General features: G+C 37.3%; 1 protein-coding gene across 6 annotated transcripts in view; it reads left to right on the top strand.

The window, feature by feature from the left end:
• Positions 1-15,796, top strand: part of RAD54B (RAD54 homolog B) — an 89,511-nt gene that overhangs the window by 48,180 nt on the left and 25,535 nt on the right. For 4 of the 6 annotated variants that reach the window (XM_049854014.1, XM_049854015.1, XM_049854016.1 and 1 more), the window contains 3 exons: positions 5,363-5,557; positions 9,116-9,397; positions 13,864-14,026. In XM_049854014.1, coding sequence (XP_049709971.1) covers positions 5,363-5,557; positions 9,116-9,397; positions 13,864-14,026 — 640 coding nt within the window. Of the gene's footprint in view, positions 1-5,362; positions 5,558-8,688; positions 8,809-9,115; positions 9,398-13,863; positions 14,027-15,796 lie in introns of those variants that run through there. The other 2 variants (XM_049854017.1, XM_049854018.1) reach the window with 2 other exon arrangements.

Genomic DNA, 15,796 nt, shown 5'->3' on the forward strand with positions numbered 1-15,796 from the left:
GTCTGTGCGGACCATTTTTTTGTTACTGATTTGGTAAGTACGTTACAGGGTCAAGGGAGAAATAGAGCAGAACCAAGTTTCAAAGTAAAAATTACAGAGTGGAATTGTAGGGGTAATTAGTCTGAGTTTTATGTACTATAATTATTGTTAATGTCCCGTATTTGGTTAACTCCCAATTACCTTTATTCTACTTTTTGGAATTATTACCCTCTTCGTTTCCTGCCCCGTGGCTTACATAATTTCAAATGGAACTAAATAGCAAAGGGACATTTAGGGAGCACTTACTACATGGCAAGTACTGTTCTAAGCCTTTTACATATATTAGCTAATCTAATGCCCAATTCTATGAGGTAGGTATTAGTATTACATTAATTTTACAGATTCATAAATTGACACAAAGTGGTTAAGTAACTTGCCCAGGGTTATATAGCTAGTAAGTGGCAGATATAAGGTTCAAACCCATCCAGCCTAGCTCCATAGCTCATGCTCTTATCCTCGACTGCTGCTGTTCTGCAAAAGAACGGGTATATCTAAGTCTGAGAGTCTTACAATATTTCAAAATTATAATTTCTGAATTCTCAAAATTTAATTATTGCCCTTTTTATTCAGCATTTTTTTTGGGGTGTGGGGCGTGGAAGATAGGCTTGGACATAACAGTTTATTCTTCTGGACCCCGGGAATGCAATAGGATTTTTTACGTTGAGGGTGTTTTTCCCAGCCATTTTGATGAAGGTGTTCTTTTTACCTCCTTGTTAGAGCAGTCCTGAGCTATTTTAAGGGGCATTACATTTTTCTTTTGTACAACCTAATAAAAAATGGCAATAATGAAAAAATGCAGAAAGATACGGCCCATCTTTTATTCAATGTATAATGACTGCTATTGTTAGAAATAATGCAAAATGAAACATTAAAATTGGCTAAAAGTAACACCATAAAATTTGTTAGAATCGAAAAACTAATCAGAGCATCTCATCTTTTGTTAATGCCGAAAAACTTAGAACTTAATCTGGGAAAATCAGATTTGCTAAAACAACAAAAATAACACAAGACAATGACCACTTTCAAAATTGGTCAATTTTTTGGATTAAAATTGATGGATTAATACAATATTGATAATATTTAGATATGCAAAATTTAACTCAGCCAAACGACTTGGTGAAATTTTTTTTTTTTTTAATTAATTTTTATTGTGCTTTAAGTGAAAGTTTACAAAGCAGGTCAGTCTCTCATAAAAAAATTTACATACACCTTGCTATACGCTCCTAATTGCTCTCCCAATAATGAGATAGCACTGTCCTTCCCTCCACTCTCTCTCCTTGTGTCCATTTGGGCATTTTCTGGCCCCCTCTGTCCTCATCTCTCCTCCAGACAGGAGATGCCAACATAGTCTCATGTGTCTCCTTGATCCAAGAAGCTCGTTCTTCACCAGTATCATTTTTCATCCCATATTCCAGTCCAGTCCATGTCTGAAGAGTTGGCTTTGGGAATGGCTCCTGTCTTGGGCTAACAGAAGGTCTGGGGACCATGGCCTCTGGGCTCCTGTTAGTCCCAGTCTGGCGATTAAGTCTGGTCTTTTTATGAGAATTTGGGATCCGTATTGCACTACTTTCCTGCTCCTTCAGGGGTTCTCTATTGTGTTCCCTGTCAGGGCAGTCATCGGTTATGGCCGGGCACCATCTAGTTCTGGTCTCAGGCTGATGTAGTCTCTGGTTTATGTAGTCCTTTCTGTCTCTTAGGCTCATAATTACCCTGTGTCTTTGGTGTTCTTCATTCTTCCTTGCTCCAGGTGGGTTGAGACCAATTGATGCATCTTAGATGGCTGCTTGCTAACAGTTAAGACCCTGGATGCCATTCTCCAAAGTGGGATGCAGAATGTTTTCTTAATAGATTTTATTATGCCAATTGACTTAGATGTCCCCTGAAACCATGGTCCCCAAACCCCTACCCCTGCTACACTGGCCTTCGAAGCATTCAGTTTATTCAGGAAACTTCTTTGCTTTTGGTTTAGTTCAGTTGTGTTGACCTCTGACTTGGTGAAATTTATGGTTATAAAAGAAAGCTCATGACGGGAAAAACTAATCAGTAAAATTTATTACATTAAAAAATGATGACTCAAATCTTTGTTGTAAAATTTGATTGGAAAATAATTGATCCTGAAGGAAACAATTCATTAAAATGAAAACCAAAATGGACAAAAACAGGGACGAGTTTGGTGTTATTTTTCCTGTGAAAACATTAATTTTAAGATGATTGTATTTTAAATAAATGTTCATTAATATGGAGACAAAATGTCCCTGAAGTAAAAATGGCCCTTTCTAAAAGTAGCTTTTGTTCTGAGAATATAGTGAGGAGCAAGATAGAAACAGACTTCTGTTCTCAAGACCTTATAGTTTTATAAGGAAGACTGATATTAATTTCCAACACAACTGCCAGAGATGAGTGCAACAAAGATGAAGTACAAAATGCTGAGATAAATAAGGCAACTTGATCTAGCAATTGAAAATTTAAACTACTATACGGAAGGATGAGTACACCAAGAGAAAAAGAAGTCAATACAATCTGAAACAAATGGCCGACAATAGGAGACTAAAAAAACCATATTATGCAGACATTAACCATCATTTTACTTTTTTATTCAATGATATGGGAAATGTATTTACACTAATATATGAAAAGAGGATAATAAAAACTATACACAATATTTACTGGTATATTAGAAGGATTATTTTTCCTCAAAGTACCATCCAAAACTAACCCATTGTCCACACCCTAATTATGGAAGGCCAGGAAATTGGGGCAACTGCACTTCAGTCCTGTGCTTCCTTGGCTCCTGTTCAGGGTTACAGCAGCCTGAATCCTTTCTGGGACTGATGAGTTCTTTGGGCTGTGCATTAGGGGTTGGTACCTGCTTCGAAATCCTGACAGCTGACTCAGCTGGATATGAATCATTTGTTTTCTCAGGAAACAACCTTGATAGTTCTGAGGTTTAAAGATAGTAAAGCCTCACTTTCTAAATCTATGAATGCCAGGGATGGAAATATGAGTGATCTGAATTTTAGTGACATGGATTTTCATGCTTTTGGAAGATTTATTTACCTGGGTTGAAGTTTTTTTGTGTGGACGTTAATTTTCTCTTCTTTTTGGCTAATACTTAGGAATGAAATGGCTGGTTACAGTAGATGTACGTCTTTTTTTTTTTAGCTCAAAACCCATTGCTGTTGATTCTAACTCATAGCGACTCTTTAGGACAGAGTAGAACTCACTTCCTAGGAGCCACTGGTGGATTTGAAATGCTGACTTTTGGTTAGCAGCTGAGCTCTTAAGCACTGCGCCACCAAAGCCCCTTAGCTTAAAACAACAGACGTTTATTCCCTTGCAGTTGTGGAGACTACTTATTGCCATTGAGTGGATTCCGAGTCATAGCAACCCTATAGGGCAGAGTAGTACTGCCCCATACTGTTTCCAAGGATCTCCTGGTGGATTTGAACTGCTGACCTTTTGGTTAGCAGCCATGGTTCTTAACCACTACGCCACCAGGGTTTCCTTCTGGAGACTAAAACCAAAAAAAACAAAGCCAGTGCCGTCAAGTCGATTCCGTCTCATAGCGACCCTGTAGGACAGAGTAGAACTGCCTCATACTGTTTTCAAGGAGCACGCGGCGGATTCAAACTGCTGACCCTTTGGTTAGCAGCCATAGCACTAAACCACTACGCCGCAAGGGTTTCCTTTCTGGAGACTAGAAGTCCAAAATAAAGGTGTTGGCAGGACTGTAACCAATGGCTCTAAGAAAGAGTTCTTTCCTGCCGTTCTAGTTTCTGATGGTTGCCAGCAATTGTTGGAATTCCTTGATTTGTAGATACATATATCGCTCCTTTCTTTGCCTTCATCTTCACATGGCCTTCCCCATGTGTCTGTGTCTCTTTCGTATTTCTTTCTTTTTAAAGTGGATTTAGGGTCCACCCTAATCCAAGATGACCTCACTTTTTTTTTTTTAATTGAATTAATTTTGTTGGGAATATACACAACAGAGCATATACCAATTGTACAGTTTCTACATGTACAATTCCATGACTTTGATTACATTCTTTAAGTTGTGCAACCATGCTCACCCTCCTTTTCTGAGTTGTTCCTCCTCCATTAACATAAACTTGTGGCCTCTAATGTTCCTATCTAATCTTTGCAATTGCTGTTTTTTATATGTTTAACTTTTTAAAAAACAGCCAAACTGTTTTCCAAAGTGATTGTGCTCTTTTACATTCCTTCCAGCTGGGTGTGATATTTCCACTTGTTCCATACAGTGTGGTCATTTTTTTTTAAATTTTAGTCAATCTAATGGATGTGAGAGGAGCCCTGGTGGTGCGGCCGTTAAGCTGCTGACCAGAAGGTTGACAGTTTGAACTCCCCAGCAGCTCTGCAGGAAGAAAGATGTGGCAGTCTGCTTCTGTAAAGATGGCGACCTTGGAACCCTGTGGGCAGTTCCACTCTGTTCTGTGGGTCACTGTGAGTCAGAATCGACTTGACGCCAGCGGGTTTGTTTGTTTTTTTTTAATGTAACCTCCACTTGTAACAAGTTCTTCTCTCCTGTACTTTACTAGTCACTCTGCTGACTTTAGAGAAGCAACGATTTTCTGAGCTCTGTCACCATAGATCAGTTTCCCTGCTGTGGAATATTTTCTGTGTAATATGGGTTAGATAGGTTTTTATCAGGTGATACAGTAATGTTTTTAAGGAAATTACAGACTTCTGCAAGAAGAAACTTTTCCTGATATTGCTAAATTCTGGGAATCAATGGTCTAATCTGATTATTCCCTAACTAGGAGACAAAATTATTTTAATGAAATTTAGTCTCATTCTTTGCTGTTTTTGTTCTTATTTGAAAAAAAGTACAGATTTTTCTTTCAGAGAGCTCTGTAATCTTGTTTTACCTTTTCTCGGCTTATTATTTATGTTACTGTTAATCATTGTTCAAAATATGTGATTATAGACTTTGAAATATTACCCTTAATTACTAGAGTTTTAAATTGTTTATAATGATTATTATTCCACTTCAGCTGAATGTAAGAAGTGTATATTCATTGTACTTGTAATGCTAACACCTGACATTTGGATTTCTCAGTTTAGAAAAAATATGAGTATGATCCAATATTCTTTCATACTTTTGTTAATACAATCTGATTTTCCTATGTCTTAATTTTTAAAATCTATCGTGATAAAATATCTAATGTAAAACACCTTTTTAAGTGTAAATTCAGTGGCATTAATTACTTGTGTCTTTATTTTTGTTTGAAAGACCTCACTACTTAAACATTAAAGAATCACCTTTAAAAATGTAGTTTTTATTTTACTTTATTTTTTATTCTAGCTCATTCAGCCCCAACAGAACTGACACTGTCCAAGGCAAAAGAAGAGGAACCCAATAATGTAGTTAAATATTTCAGTGTTGTTTGGTGTAAGGCTTCAAAGAAAAAACACAAAAAGTGGGAAGGTGATGCTGTTCTTATTGTAAAAGGCAGGTCACTTACATTAAAGGATTTGGAAGGCAAAGACATTGGAAAAGGTATTGTGATATTACCTGATGTTTATGATTTTACCTGAAATCAGTGTGTATCTCTGGTTATATGGTTGAAATACAATGGGGTTTTATAAAAGGGACAGATTAAAATGTTCTTTAAGTGACTTTCATGCCATACATAAAATTATCTCACAACATTTAATCAGTCTGACAATCTTACGACCTACGCTAATTCACTGAGGCAAATCCCATCCTGTGGTTTCATTTGTTCCCAAAACGAAAAGGCCTATTAGTGATATACAGTTATTTTGGCATTTTTCTGAAATTCAGCTGTCTTGTGTACATTTTTTCTCCTCCCAGAATGTTGTGATTAAAAATTTAAAAGATGTTGGTATCAAGAGTAGAATTTCAATGACACCCAATTTAAAATTTTGAAAAAAACAAGGAGATAATGATTTGGCATGGCCTAGATTAATATATCCAAATTGGAAGTTATAATTTCCTTTATAAAATGTTGCCAGCACGACTAGTGCTAATACACTTATGTCCACAAATTCGGAATGTCTAAGCATCAGCCTTAATTTTTTGTCTCTTATTGTTCAATTTTGAGTGTGGTCCATAATTATAATCTCTGTTTTGCATGTTCAGTCATTAAATTAAAAAAGTGTGAAGTTTATATAGTTTTTGAGTGACTGTTATGTGCCAAGCACTGTGCTAAGAGTGAAGAGTCAATAATGAATGTAATTTATAATTATGTAGGAAAATGGCAATGTAATTGATAATTAGGAAGCAGTAAGGTAATTGTTTTAATGAGGAGTTTTCATAAAGCACAGTGGATGCACAGAAGGACCATTTATAGGGGAAGGCTTCGTAAGTGTTATTTTTTACGTAAAATTTGAAGGATGAAATTTTAGAGGTTATAGGAAAAGGGCGTTTGCTAGGCAAGAGGGAATAGCTTTATACAAATGCACAAAGCACGAGAGAGTTAAAACTAGTTCAGTGTTGCAGGAAACTAGTATATGAAGAACAGTGACACAGTTGCAAGATTTGAGGCTGAACTGAATTATGTGCAACAGAGTTTTATTATAAAAATATTGAATTGTTTACAGTGTACACAGTATTATGCTCATGGTTAGAGGAATTAAAAGGAAAGCTACACCACGCATTCCACGGTGGTGGTGAAGGTAGATTGGGGCTAGGTTTTTGGAGAGTCTGTTCATGCAGTGGTGTTGCATCTTTAGTGAAATTATGTCCTAAAATCAACTAAAAATTAACAAAATTACCCTAGAATGTCTCTTACCATTAAAGTATAATATACATGGTTTTGTGTGCATCTAAAACCAAAACCAAACACATTGCTGTCGAGTTGCTTCCTACTCATAGCCACCCTATAGGACAGAGTAGAGCTGCCCCATAGGGTTTCCAAGACTGCAAATCTTTACGGAAGCAGATTGTTACATCTTTTTACTGTGCAGCTGGTGGGTGTGAACTGCTGACCTTTCAGTTAGCAGCTGAGCAATAAGCACTGCGCCACCGGTGCTCCTTCTGTACATATAGTTTAAAATAAAATGATCTTTCAGTTTCAGGTAGCAAAGAAGATAATTTAAGCTTAAACCAGTGGTTTTTGACTCTGGTTACACAGTAGAATCACATGAGGTGTTTTTAAAAAAAGTGCCAATGCCGGGCCCCTGACCTCTGAGGCTCTGATTTAATTGGCCTGAGTGGTGGGGGTAAAGGGACTGGGCAAAAGTATATTTTAATTTCCCAGATGATTCTGATATCCAGCCAGGAGTAGAGAATCACTGGTTTAAACAATAAAGGGGATTATATTTGCCTTCAAAATACATCCAAACGTAGAACTTGTTTGCATAATTATAATATTAATAAATATATCAACCCAGAGTTAATTTTGCAAGTTATAGCCTAGAATCAAAGCAATTTTTCTTTTATATATTGGGTATTCAAAATTTAAATATTGTTAAAGTAGGGGTAGAGATTCTAAAAAAAAAATCAAAGGCCGTAATGCCGAAATAACTGATTAAAAAAAACCCCAAATCCACTGCCATTGAGTTGATTCCGACTCATAGCAACCTTGTAGGGCAGAGGAGAACTGCCCCATACATAGGGTGTCCAAGGCTGTGAATCTTTATGGAAGCAGACTGCCACATCTTTCTCCTGCAGAGTAGCTGGTGGGTTCGAACCGTGACCTTTTGGTTAGCAGCCTAGTGCTTAACCATTGTGCCACCAAGGCTCCAGGAAATTACTGATAACTTGTTGTAATGCAGTGAAGCTCAACTGGCCATCCTTACACAATGTCCAGAAAAAAAAAAGTGTGGGAAACAATGTTTGAGGGTTTTAAGAATGTCTTCTGGGAATTTAAGGAGCCCTTGTGGCACAGTGGCTTAAGTGATTGACTGCTAACCAAAAGGTCAGCTGTTTGAAACTACTAGGGGCTCCGTGGGAGAAAGATGTAGCAGTTTGCTTCCTAGAGATTTACGGCCTTGGAGACCCTATGGGGTTGCTATGAGTTGGAATCCCCCCAATAGCAGTGGGTGGGTGGACCTGAAGATGTGGAGATTGTTGAGTCACTACTCTGGATCAAAGTGAGATGAGAGATCCTTGAGTTGGAGAAACTTCTAAAAGAGCCCCCAAATTAAAAGATTATTCTTGTCTCCCATTTCCATGTAAAACCGAGGTTAATAATAATTGAATTCCATATGAAGATGAAACTATAGTCTTCATTATTATGAAAAGGTCAAGATCACGGTTGTATATAGATGGTAGTTTGGGCATGAAGGAATGGGCCTTTGACATTTAGAAACATCGGCTAAATAATTTGTCCCTAAATCAGAGTATTAAAATTAAAAAATGTTCTGCCATAAATAATTAAGGAATATATACTACTTACAGATTGGCACAGATTATAAATTTTAGCCCAGTTTTAATAGGGCAAATTGTAGAAATTTTCAGCTAGGTGAATAGAGTCATTTTCTAAAATGTGACAGTCTTTTAGTTTATTTAGAGATTTAAAAAAAGGTTTGTGGTATACACAGTTCCTGCCCTTCCTAATGGCACAGTAACTGCGCATAGGGGTTTAAAATTCCATCATTCTAAGTGGCTAATGAGCTCATTTAGAACAGACAGTGACCGACTTATTCATGTTTTTATTTCCTCAGCACCTCACCCATGGCAACACTTAATAAATGTCTGTTTCTCTAGTTTGTTCACTAGAAAGGAGGAGGACCCATATAGCCTACCAAATTTGTCTTGATTTTCCACAGACAAGATGCAAAACTGTAAGAACACAATATTTTCCATAAAAAAACAAGTCTTTTCCTTGAGCTTAGCCGATTTTTATAGCTGTCTACTTGCTTTTTTCTTCTGTTTTTTAGGATTTTATTTTTGTTTAACCAAAATGATAAATTATGTTTTCATTTTGGCTAGTGTGTTATGTTATATAAGGCGATTTAAATTCAGAACATAGTTTTCATTCCTAACAGTTGAGATAATGTAAGTTGAGATAATATGAGTATGGCAATTAAGTAATCTTAGAGCTGAGTGCTAGTAAATTAAATTACCTTTTTTTTTTCCTTCAATTTCAAGGCATTGGATATAAATTCAAAGATCTTGAAAAGATTGACGAGGGTCAAACACTGATGATTGGTGGAAAAGAAATAGAAATTATGGGTATAATCTCTTCAGATGACTTCAATAGTGGCAAGTGTTTTCAGCTTGGAGGAGGAAGTCCTGCTGTCTCAAGTTCTTCTCAGGTTGCCAAGAAGTGTTTCTCTAACCCCTTCAAAAATGTCTGTAAACCAAATTCAAAGGAAAATATACAGAATGATTTCCAAAATTGCAAACCACGCTATGACCCATATGCACCAAGTAAGAGTTTAAAAATAACTTGAATATTCCGTTTTTATTGTTAAAAGATATTTGGTATGCAAATTTGAGGTTTAAATTTTGTTTTAACATGTTCAGTTGAAAGTATTAATATTATCGAATTTTACTTTTGAAAATTAAATTCAGCTCATTTATCTTGGATGGCCTTTTGCAGGCTTTTAAGACCTTGGGCACTAGGCAGTGAATCAGGAGGTAGAACAGAATCACTAAACACGTTATTTGGCCAATTACATTTAGTCACTTTTCACATTAAAAAACCATTGCTGTTGAGTCGTTTCCAACTCAGCAACCCTTTAGGACAGAACAGAACAGAACTGCTCCACAGGGTTTCCAAAGCTGTAATCTTTATAGAAACAGACTGTCATATCTTTCTCCCTCAGGGCAGCCGATGGGTTTGAACTGCTGACCTTTCGGTTAGCAGCCTAGTGCTTAACCACTGTGCCGCCAGGACTCCTATTTTTCACATTAATGAATTTAATTAAAAAAATCGTATTAGAAAATGAAACTTACGAATGGACTCGGAAATACAGGGTGGAAAGAAGGAGTGTGTTGTCACATTATAGGGAGAGCAACTAGGGTCACATAACAATGTGTGTATAAATTTTTGTATGAGAAATCCAAAAAACACAAAAGAAAATGAAACTTAGCCTGTTTCTGACTATTCTTATGTTTGTTTACCCAGGAAATACATATTTTTTTATTTTTTAAAAATAACTTATTTTTTTAGTTGTTGCTGAAAATATACACAGCAAAACATACACCGGATACACCGGATTCAACAGTTCTACATGTATACTACAGTGACATTGATCATAGTCTTCAAATAGTGTAACCATTCTTACCCTCCATTTCTTTCTTTTTTTTTTTAAATTGTACTTTATATGAAAGTTTACAGAACAAATTAGCTTCTCACTAAACAATTAGCACCCATACTGTTTTGTGACATTGGTTACCAACCCCATGACATGTCGACACTCTCCCCTTCTCGACCTTGGGTTTCCTATTACCAGCTTTCCTGTCCCTCCTGCCTTCTAGTCCTTGCCCCTGGGCTGTTGTGCCCCTCTTGTCTCATTTTGTTTTATGAGCCTGTCTAGTCTTTGCCTGAAGGGTGAACCTTGGGAGTGACTTCATTACTGAGCTAAAAGGGTATCTGGGGGCCATACTCTCGGGGCTTCTTCAGTCTCTGTCAGGCCTGTAAGTCTGGTCCTTTTTTGTGAGTTCGAATTTTGTTCTACATTTTTCTCCAGCTCTGTCTGGGACCCTCTATTGTGATCCCTGTCAGAGCAGTCAGTGGTAGTAGCTGTGCACCATCAGGTTGTGCTGGATTTAGTCTGGTGGAGGCCATGGGAGTTGTGCTTCATTAGTCCTTTGGACTAATCTTTCCCTTGTGTCTTTGTTTTCATTCTCCCTTGCTCCAGACAGGGTGAAACTAGTGGAGTATCTTAGATGGCTTCTCACAAGCTTTTAAGAGCCCAGATGCTACTAACCAAAGTAGAATGTAGAATATTTTTTTATTTATAAACTATGTGATACCAGTTGAGCGGGATGTTCCTGAGACTGTGGTCCCACAGCCCTCAGCCCAGTAATTCAGTCCCTCAGGGAGTTTGGATGTGTCTGTGGAGCTTCCGTGACTTTGTCTTGGACAATTCGTGCTAGCTTCCCCAGTATTGGGTACTGTCTTACCCATCACCAAAGTTACCAATTATCTATTGTCTATTTAGTGTTTTTCAATCCCCATGCCTCCCCTCCCTCATAACCATCAAAGATTGTTTCTTTTTGTATATAAACCTTTTACCCAAGAATATTTCTTGCATGCGTTTTTTTGTTTCTTTTAAACCTTTTGTGGTAAAACGTATAAAACCAAACCAAACCCACAGCCGGCCAGTCGATTCCGACTCATAGCAACCCTATAGGACAGAGTAGAACTGCCCTATACAGTTTCCGAGGAGTGCCTGGTGGATTCAAACTGCTGACATTTTGGTTAGCAACCGTAGTACTTAACCACTACGCCACCAGGGTTTCCTAAAGCATATGTAACACAGAATTTTCTGTTTTAATCATTTTTAAGTGTATCATTCAGTAACATTAATTGCATTCACCATACCATGTTCTGCAGCCATCACCACTGTCTATTTTCTAAGGTTTTTCAGTCCTCCAAACAGAAACCCAGTACCCCTTAAACAATAACTTCCCGTTTTCCCTTCCCAACAGCTAGCTCCCAGTACCCTCTAATAAACTCTTGTTTCTATGCATTTACCTATTGTGGATACTTCATATAAGTGGGACTTGGGTGTCTTTTATGTGTTTGTGCCCAGAGGTAAAACTGTCATTACAGAGCTTCTGATTTGGTGAGGAAATGGGTAAGGAAATTTGAATGAAAGTTTCATACAGTGGATGTGAAAGTTGGGTGATTGAGTAAGCTTCTTGCATAACAGAAGTAAAATTAAAGACATAAAGTACCATAATTATTCTGTTGCAAATATTACAGAGACAGAATTTTTGAGATAAAGGAGCCTTTGAGATCATTTAGATCAGACCCTTCAGTTTGCATTTTGAGGAAACTGAGGCCCAGAAAGATGAATTGACTTAACCCAAATTCAAATAATCAATGGTATAAGTAGGACAAAATCCTAAAATTTGAAATTCTTAGTTCTGTGGTATTAGCTTACCCTAGAGACTTAATTGAAGTATAGAGAATAGAAGCTTGTGCTTTTGGTATTTCTCTTCTTTTGCCCAAATATTGTATCTGCCCCACCAGCTGCTTTTGACAACCCTCCTTCTCCACTGTACCCTCCTTTCAGACTGAGTGAAACTTTTATTGTGATAATTTTTCCACATTATATTTTGATATATGTGTATGTGTGTGTATATATGTATTTGTGTGTACCTATAAATTTTTTTTTTTATTTGTGTGTGTCTTAATATTGGAGCTGATTTGCCATGATCATGTGGGATTTAAGTTTGTCTTTCTTGAAGATGGGCCTTTGTTAAATAACTTATCCTATGGTTCTTGTTTGAGCAGCATATGATGTTTTCCACTTCTATTTTCTCTTCTTCCCTTTTGTTCTTTTAAAGATAGAAGGAAATGGGTCCATTTCTTGGTTGGAAATCCACAGAGAATACACTCTTGCTTTGCTACGGGACATAGAGGAGGGATAAGGGCCACGTTTTCCATTTTCACTCCTTAATCTTCTACCTAAGGAGCCATGGTGGTGCAGTGGTTAAGTGCTGGGCCACTAAACAAAGGGTTGACAGTTCAAACCCACCCAGCGGCTTCTCAGGAGAGAGACCCGGTAATCTGCTTCCATAGAGGTTAAAGCCAAGAAAACCCTATGAGGCAGTTCTACTCTATCATGTGGGGTTGCTATGAGTTGAAAATGAGCTCGATGGCACCTAACAACAACCACAACAATCTTCTACACACAAGGAATTGACCTCAGAGATGAGAGTTCCTCAGAAGCCTAGGAAGATCCACAGAAAGCTTGTCCTCTGGGTAATGACTAGTGGTAAACATGAGCAAACTCATTCCTGTGAGTATGTGTTTCCTCATTGATGGATATTTTATTGAATCTACTGGAACCTATTTTTTTTGTATCCTCCTTCTCATCTCTTTGTCCTTTTTTTTTATTTTTTAAATCTAATTCAGTTTTCAATCATGATGGGGTTATGAAATATATCTAAAAAATAATTTTGATGGGTTTATTATCTGACTTCAGATTTATTTTTCAGATTTATTAATTGAGACCTGCTTTCTAATTATATCTGAATTATTTTTTTTTGGTGATATTTAAAATTTTTTAGACTGTGCTAGCATATTTATAAAGAATCATTATTATTTGATGGTTACTTTATGCTGCTTTACAAAGGTTCATGAATTTGACTTTCATGAATACAGTAATTAACTTTAAGCAAATTAATGATGGCCAAGTCAATGGAAAATTTGTCAGCCTTTCTCAGTTCTTCTGATTAATAGAGATAATGGCCATTGTTACTGTGTATAGACTGAAATAAAGGGAGTCTTTATGTTAAGTTTGGGGAGCCTTTATAATGAGTGAGAAACTGTGAGCATTGGCAAGCGCATCATGGCAAAATTCCAACCTGTGCTTTCAGTTGGAAATACTTCTCTTTGCCCTGAATACTGAACTATTGAATTTTGTGGATGACTGAATTCTTTATTAGACAATAGTGAGTTCTGGTGGTTTGGAAGCATTTTTGGGCATATGAAGTTTGGAACAATCTTTGTAATTCTTTGCATGAATAAAAAAGGTTTTCTTTTTTAAATTTTGTGTTCTTGCTTAGTGCTATTGTTTCTAAATTTCAAATACTTTCTGGCCACAAATGATGGCAAACAGTTCTATCTTATAAGTAATTAAAGTGAGATAAAATGCAGTTGCTGACAAAGTGAAATTACAACGCATTTATACTTATGCATTTACTTTTTTCTCAAGATTCCCTTGTTATGCCACGTCCAAACAAGAATCATCAGTGGATAGCCAATAAGAACTGTTGTCCTCTTGTGGATGTAGTGATAGATCCTCACCTTGTATGTCATCTTCGACCACATCAGAAAGGAGGAGTCATATTCCTTTATGAATGTGTGATGGGAATGAGGTGGGAAAATACAGACTTCGTTTAGTTGTACGGTTTACAGTTAATTTTACCTAAAGAATTTGGCCTTTGTCCTTGGTTCCTGAGAGATAACCTCTAAAACCTTGGTATTTCCCCAGTGATTCCTGTCTTTGATGAGTGCTCTATACCACACCTACCTAACAGGTTATGCTGATGAAGTAACTCTTGGGTTTGGGGATGGCCAAGCCAGAAAGTCCCACCATGTGATATTAGCCCTTACCTCAGGGGAGGTGGGGATCTGGAGGTTGAGTTCAATCAATCATGTCTGGGGCCCTAATAAAGGCACCATGGGCTTCCTGGTTGGTGAAAGACATTGGTGCTTGGGAGGATAGTGTGTTCTTTGGGACATGGAAGCTTTGCATAGGGAACTCTCCCAGTCCTTGCTCTATGTGTCTCGCCATTTGTATCCTTTTGCTATGATAAAACTAATCATAAATATAGTGCTTTCCTGAGTTCTCTGAGTAGTTTTAGTGAATTATTGAATCCAAGGGAATAGTAGGAGTCGTCAGGTCAGAAATGAGGGGGAGCTGGGAACCTCTGAGCTTACAGCTAGCTTCCTGAGGGGTAGCCAGCAGGTCAGTTGTGAGGTTGTTTTGGGAACCCCCAAGCTTGTGGCTGGTGTCTGAAGTCTTAGGCTAACTTGGCAGTATGGTAAACTGTGCCCTTAAATTTGTGAGGTCTGACCTAGCTCTGGTGGTTTGGGTCAGAGGAAGAAGCACTGCATCGGCAGTTGATGTCAGAACTGAAGTGGAACAGATCATATGAATTGATTAGAATTGGAATATAATTGAGTCCCTAACATTAGTCTAATCTGAGTTTTGATTTAACCTGTAACAATAATGGTTTTGTAGAAAGAGCCTGATATAATAAGTCTCAGAGGATACATCATGAATTTTAGTTTGTAGGAAAGGGTAAATGGTATTTATTTATACATTTATTTCAAAAATGGCTCTTGATAGGAGTCTTGTGTTAGACATCCTGCTGGAAGCTGGACATACAAGAGTCAGGACTGTGATCTTTTACTCTTATGTAGCTTATAAGGTATTTCAGGAAACAGATAAATACAGCCAGCCTTGATATAGTACAAAAAGAGCTCACTATTCATATGATACAGAGCTATGGGAGCACAATGAAAGAAGCTTTTAATTCTGCTTAGGAGGATTTTGGAAAAAGGTTTTTTTCTATGTCACTTCTACCTCTTAAAAAAAAAAAATGGAGTCCCCCCTTCCTTTTTATTTTAAATTGAGTTTTCTGATTAAATCATAGTGATAACCTCTTTTAAAGATATTTTTGAAGACACATACACACAGCACAAAGCAGAAAGAAGAAGAAGAAAAAAATAATCCCTTGCTAACATATTGGTAGGTTTCCTGCCAGCGTTTTTTTTGCTCCGGTTTTGTTTTGTTTTGCTTTTAAATGGATCAGCCCTTGATTTTTAAATGTGTTATTTAATACGGGGTAGAACTCCTAAGAACTACTTGAATGATGACAGGTTAAGGGATAACTATCTCCTAGAAACATTAACTAGACTCATCTCCTCTCCCAAATCTGCACTTCCTTTTGGATATTGGGCCCTACATTGGCAAATTGTTGATCTAAAATGATAATACTCATTGCCGTTGAGTTGATTCCAACTTATAGCGACCCAATAAGACAGGGTGGAACTGCCCCATGGGTTTCCAGGGAGCACCTGGTAGATTTGAACTGCCAACCTTTTAGTTAGCAGCCAAACTCTTAACCACTATTCCACCA

Source organism: Elephas maximus, chromosome 15 (assembly GCF_024166365.1).
Source record: "Elephas maximus indicus isolate mEleMax1 chromosome 15, mEleMax1 primary haplotype, whole genome shotgun sequence".
Classification (NCBI taxonomy): domain Eukaryota; kingdom Metazoa; phylum Chordata; class Mammalia; order Proboscidea; family Elephantidae; genus Elephas; species Elephas maximus.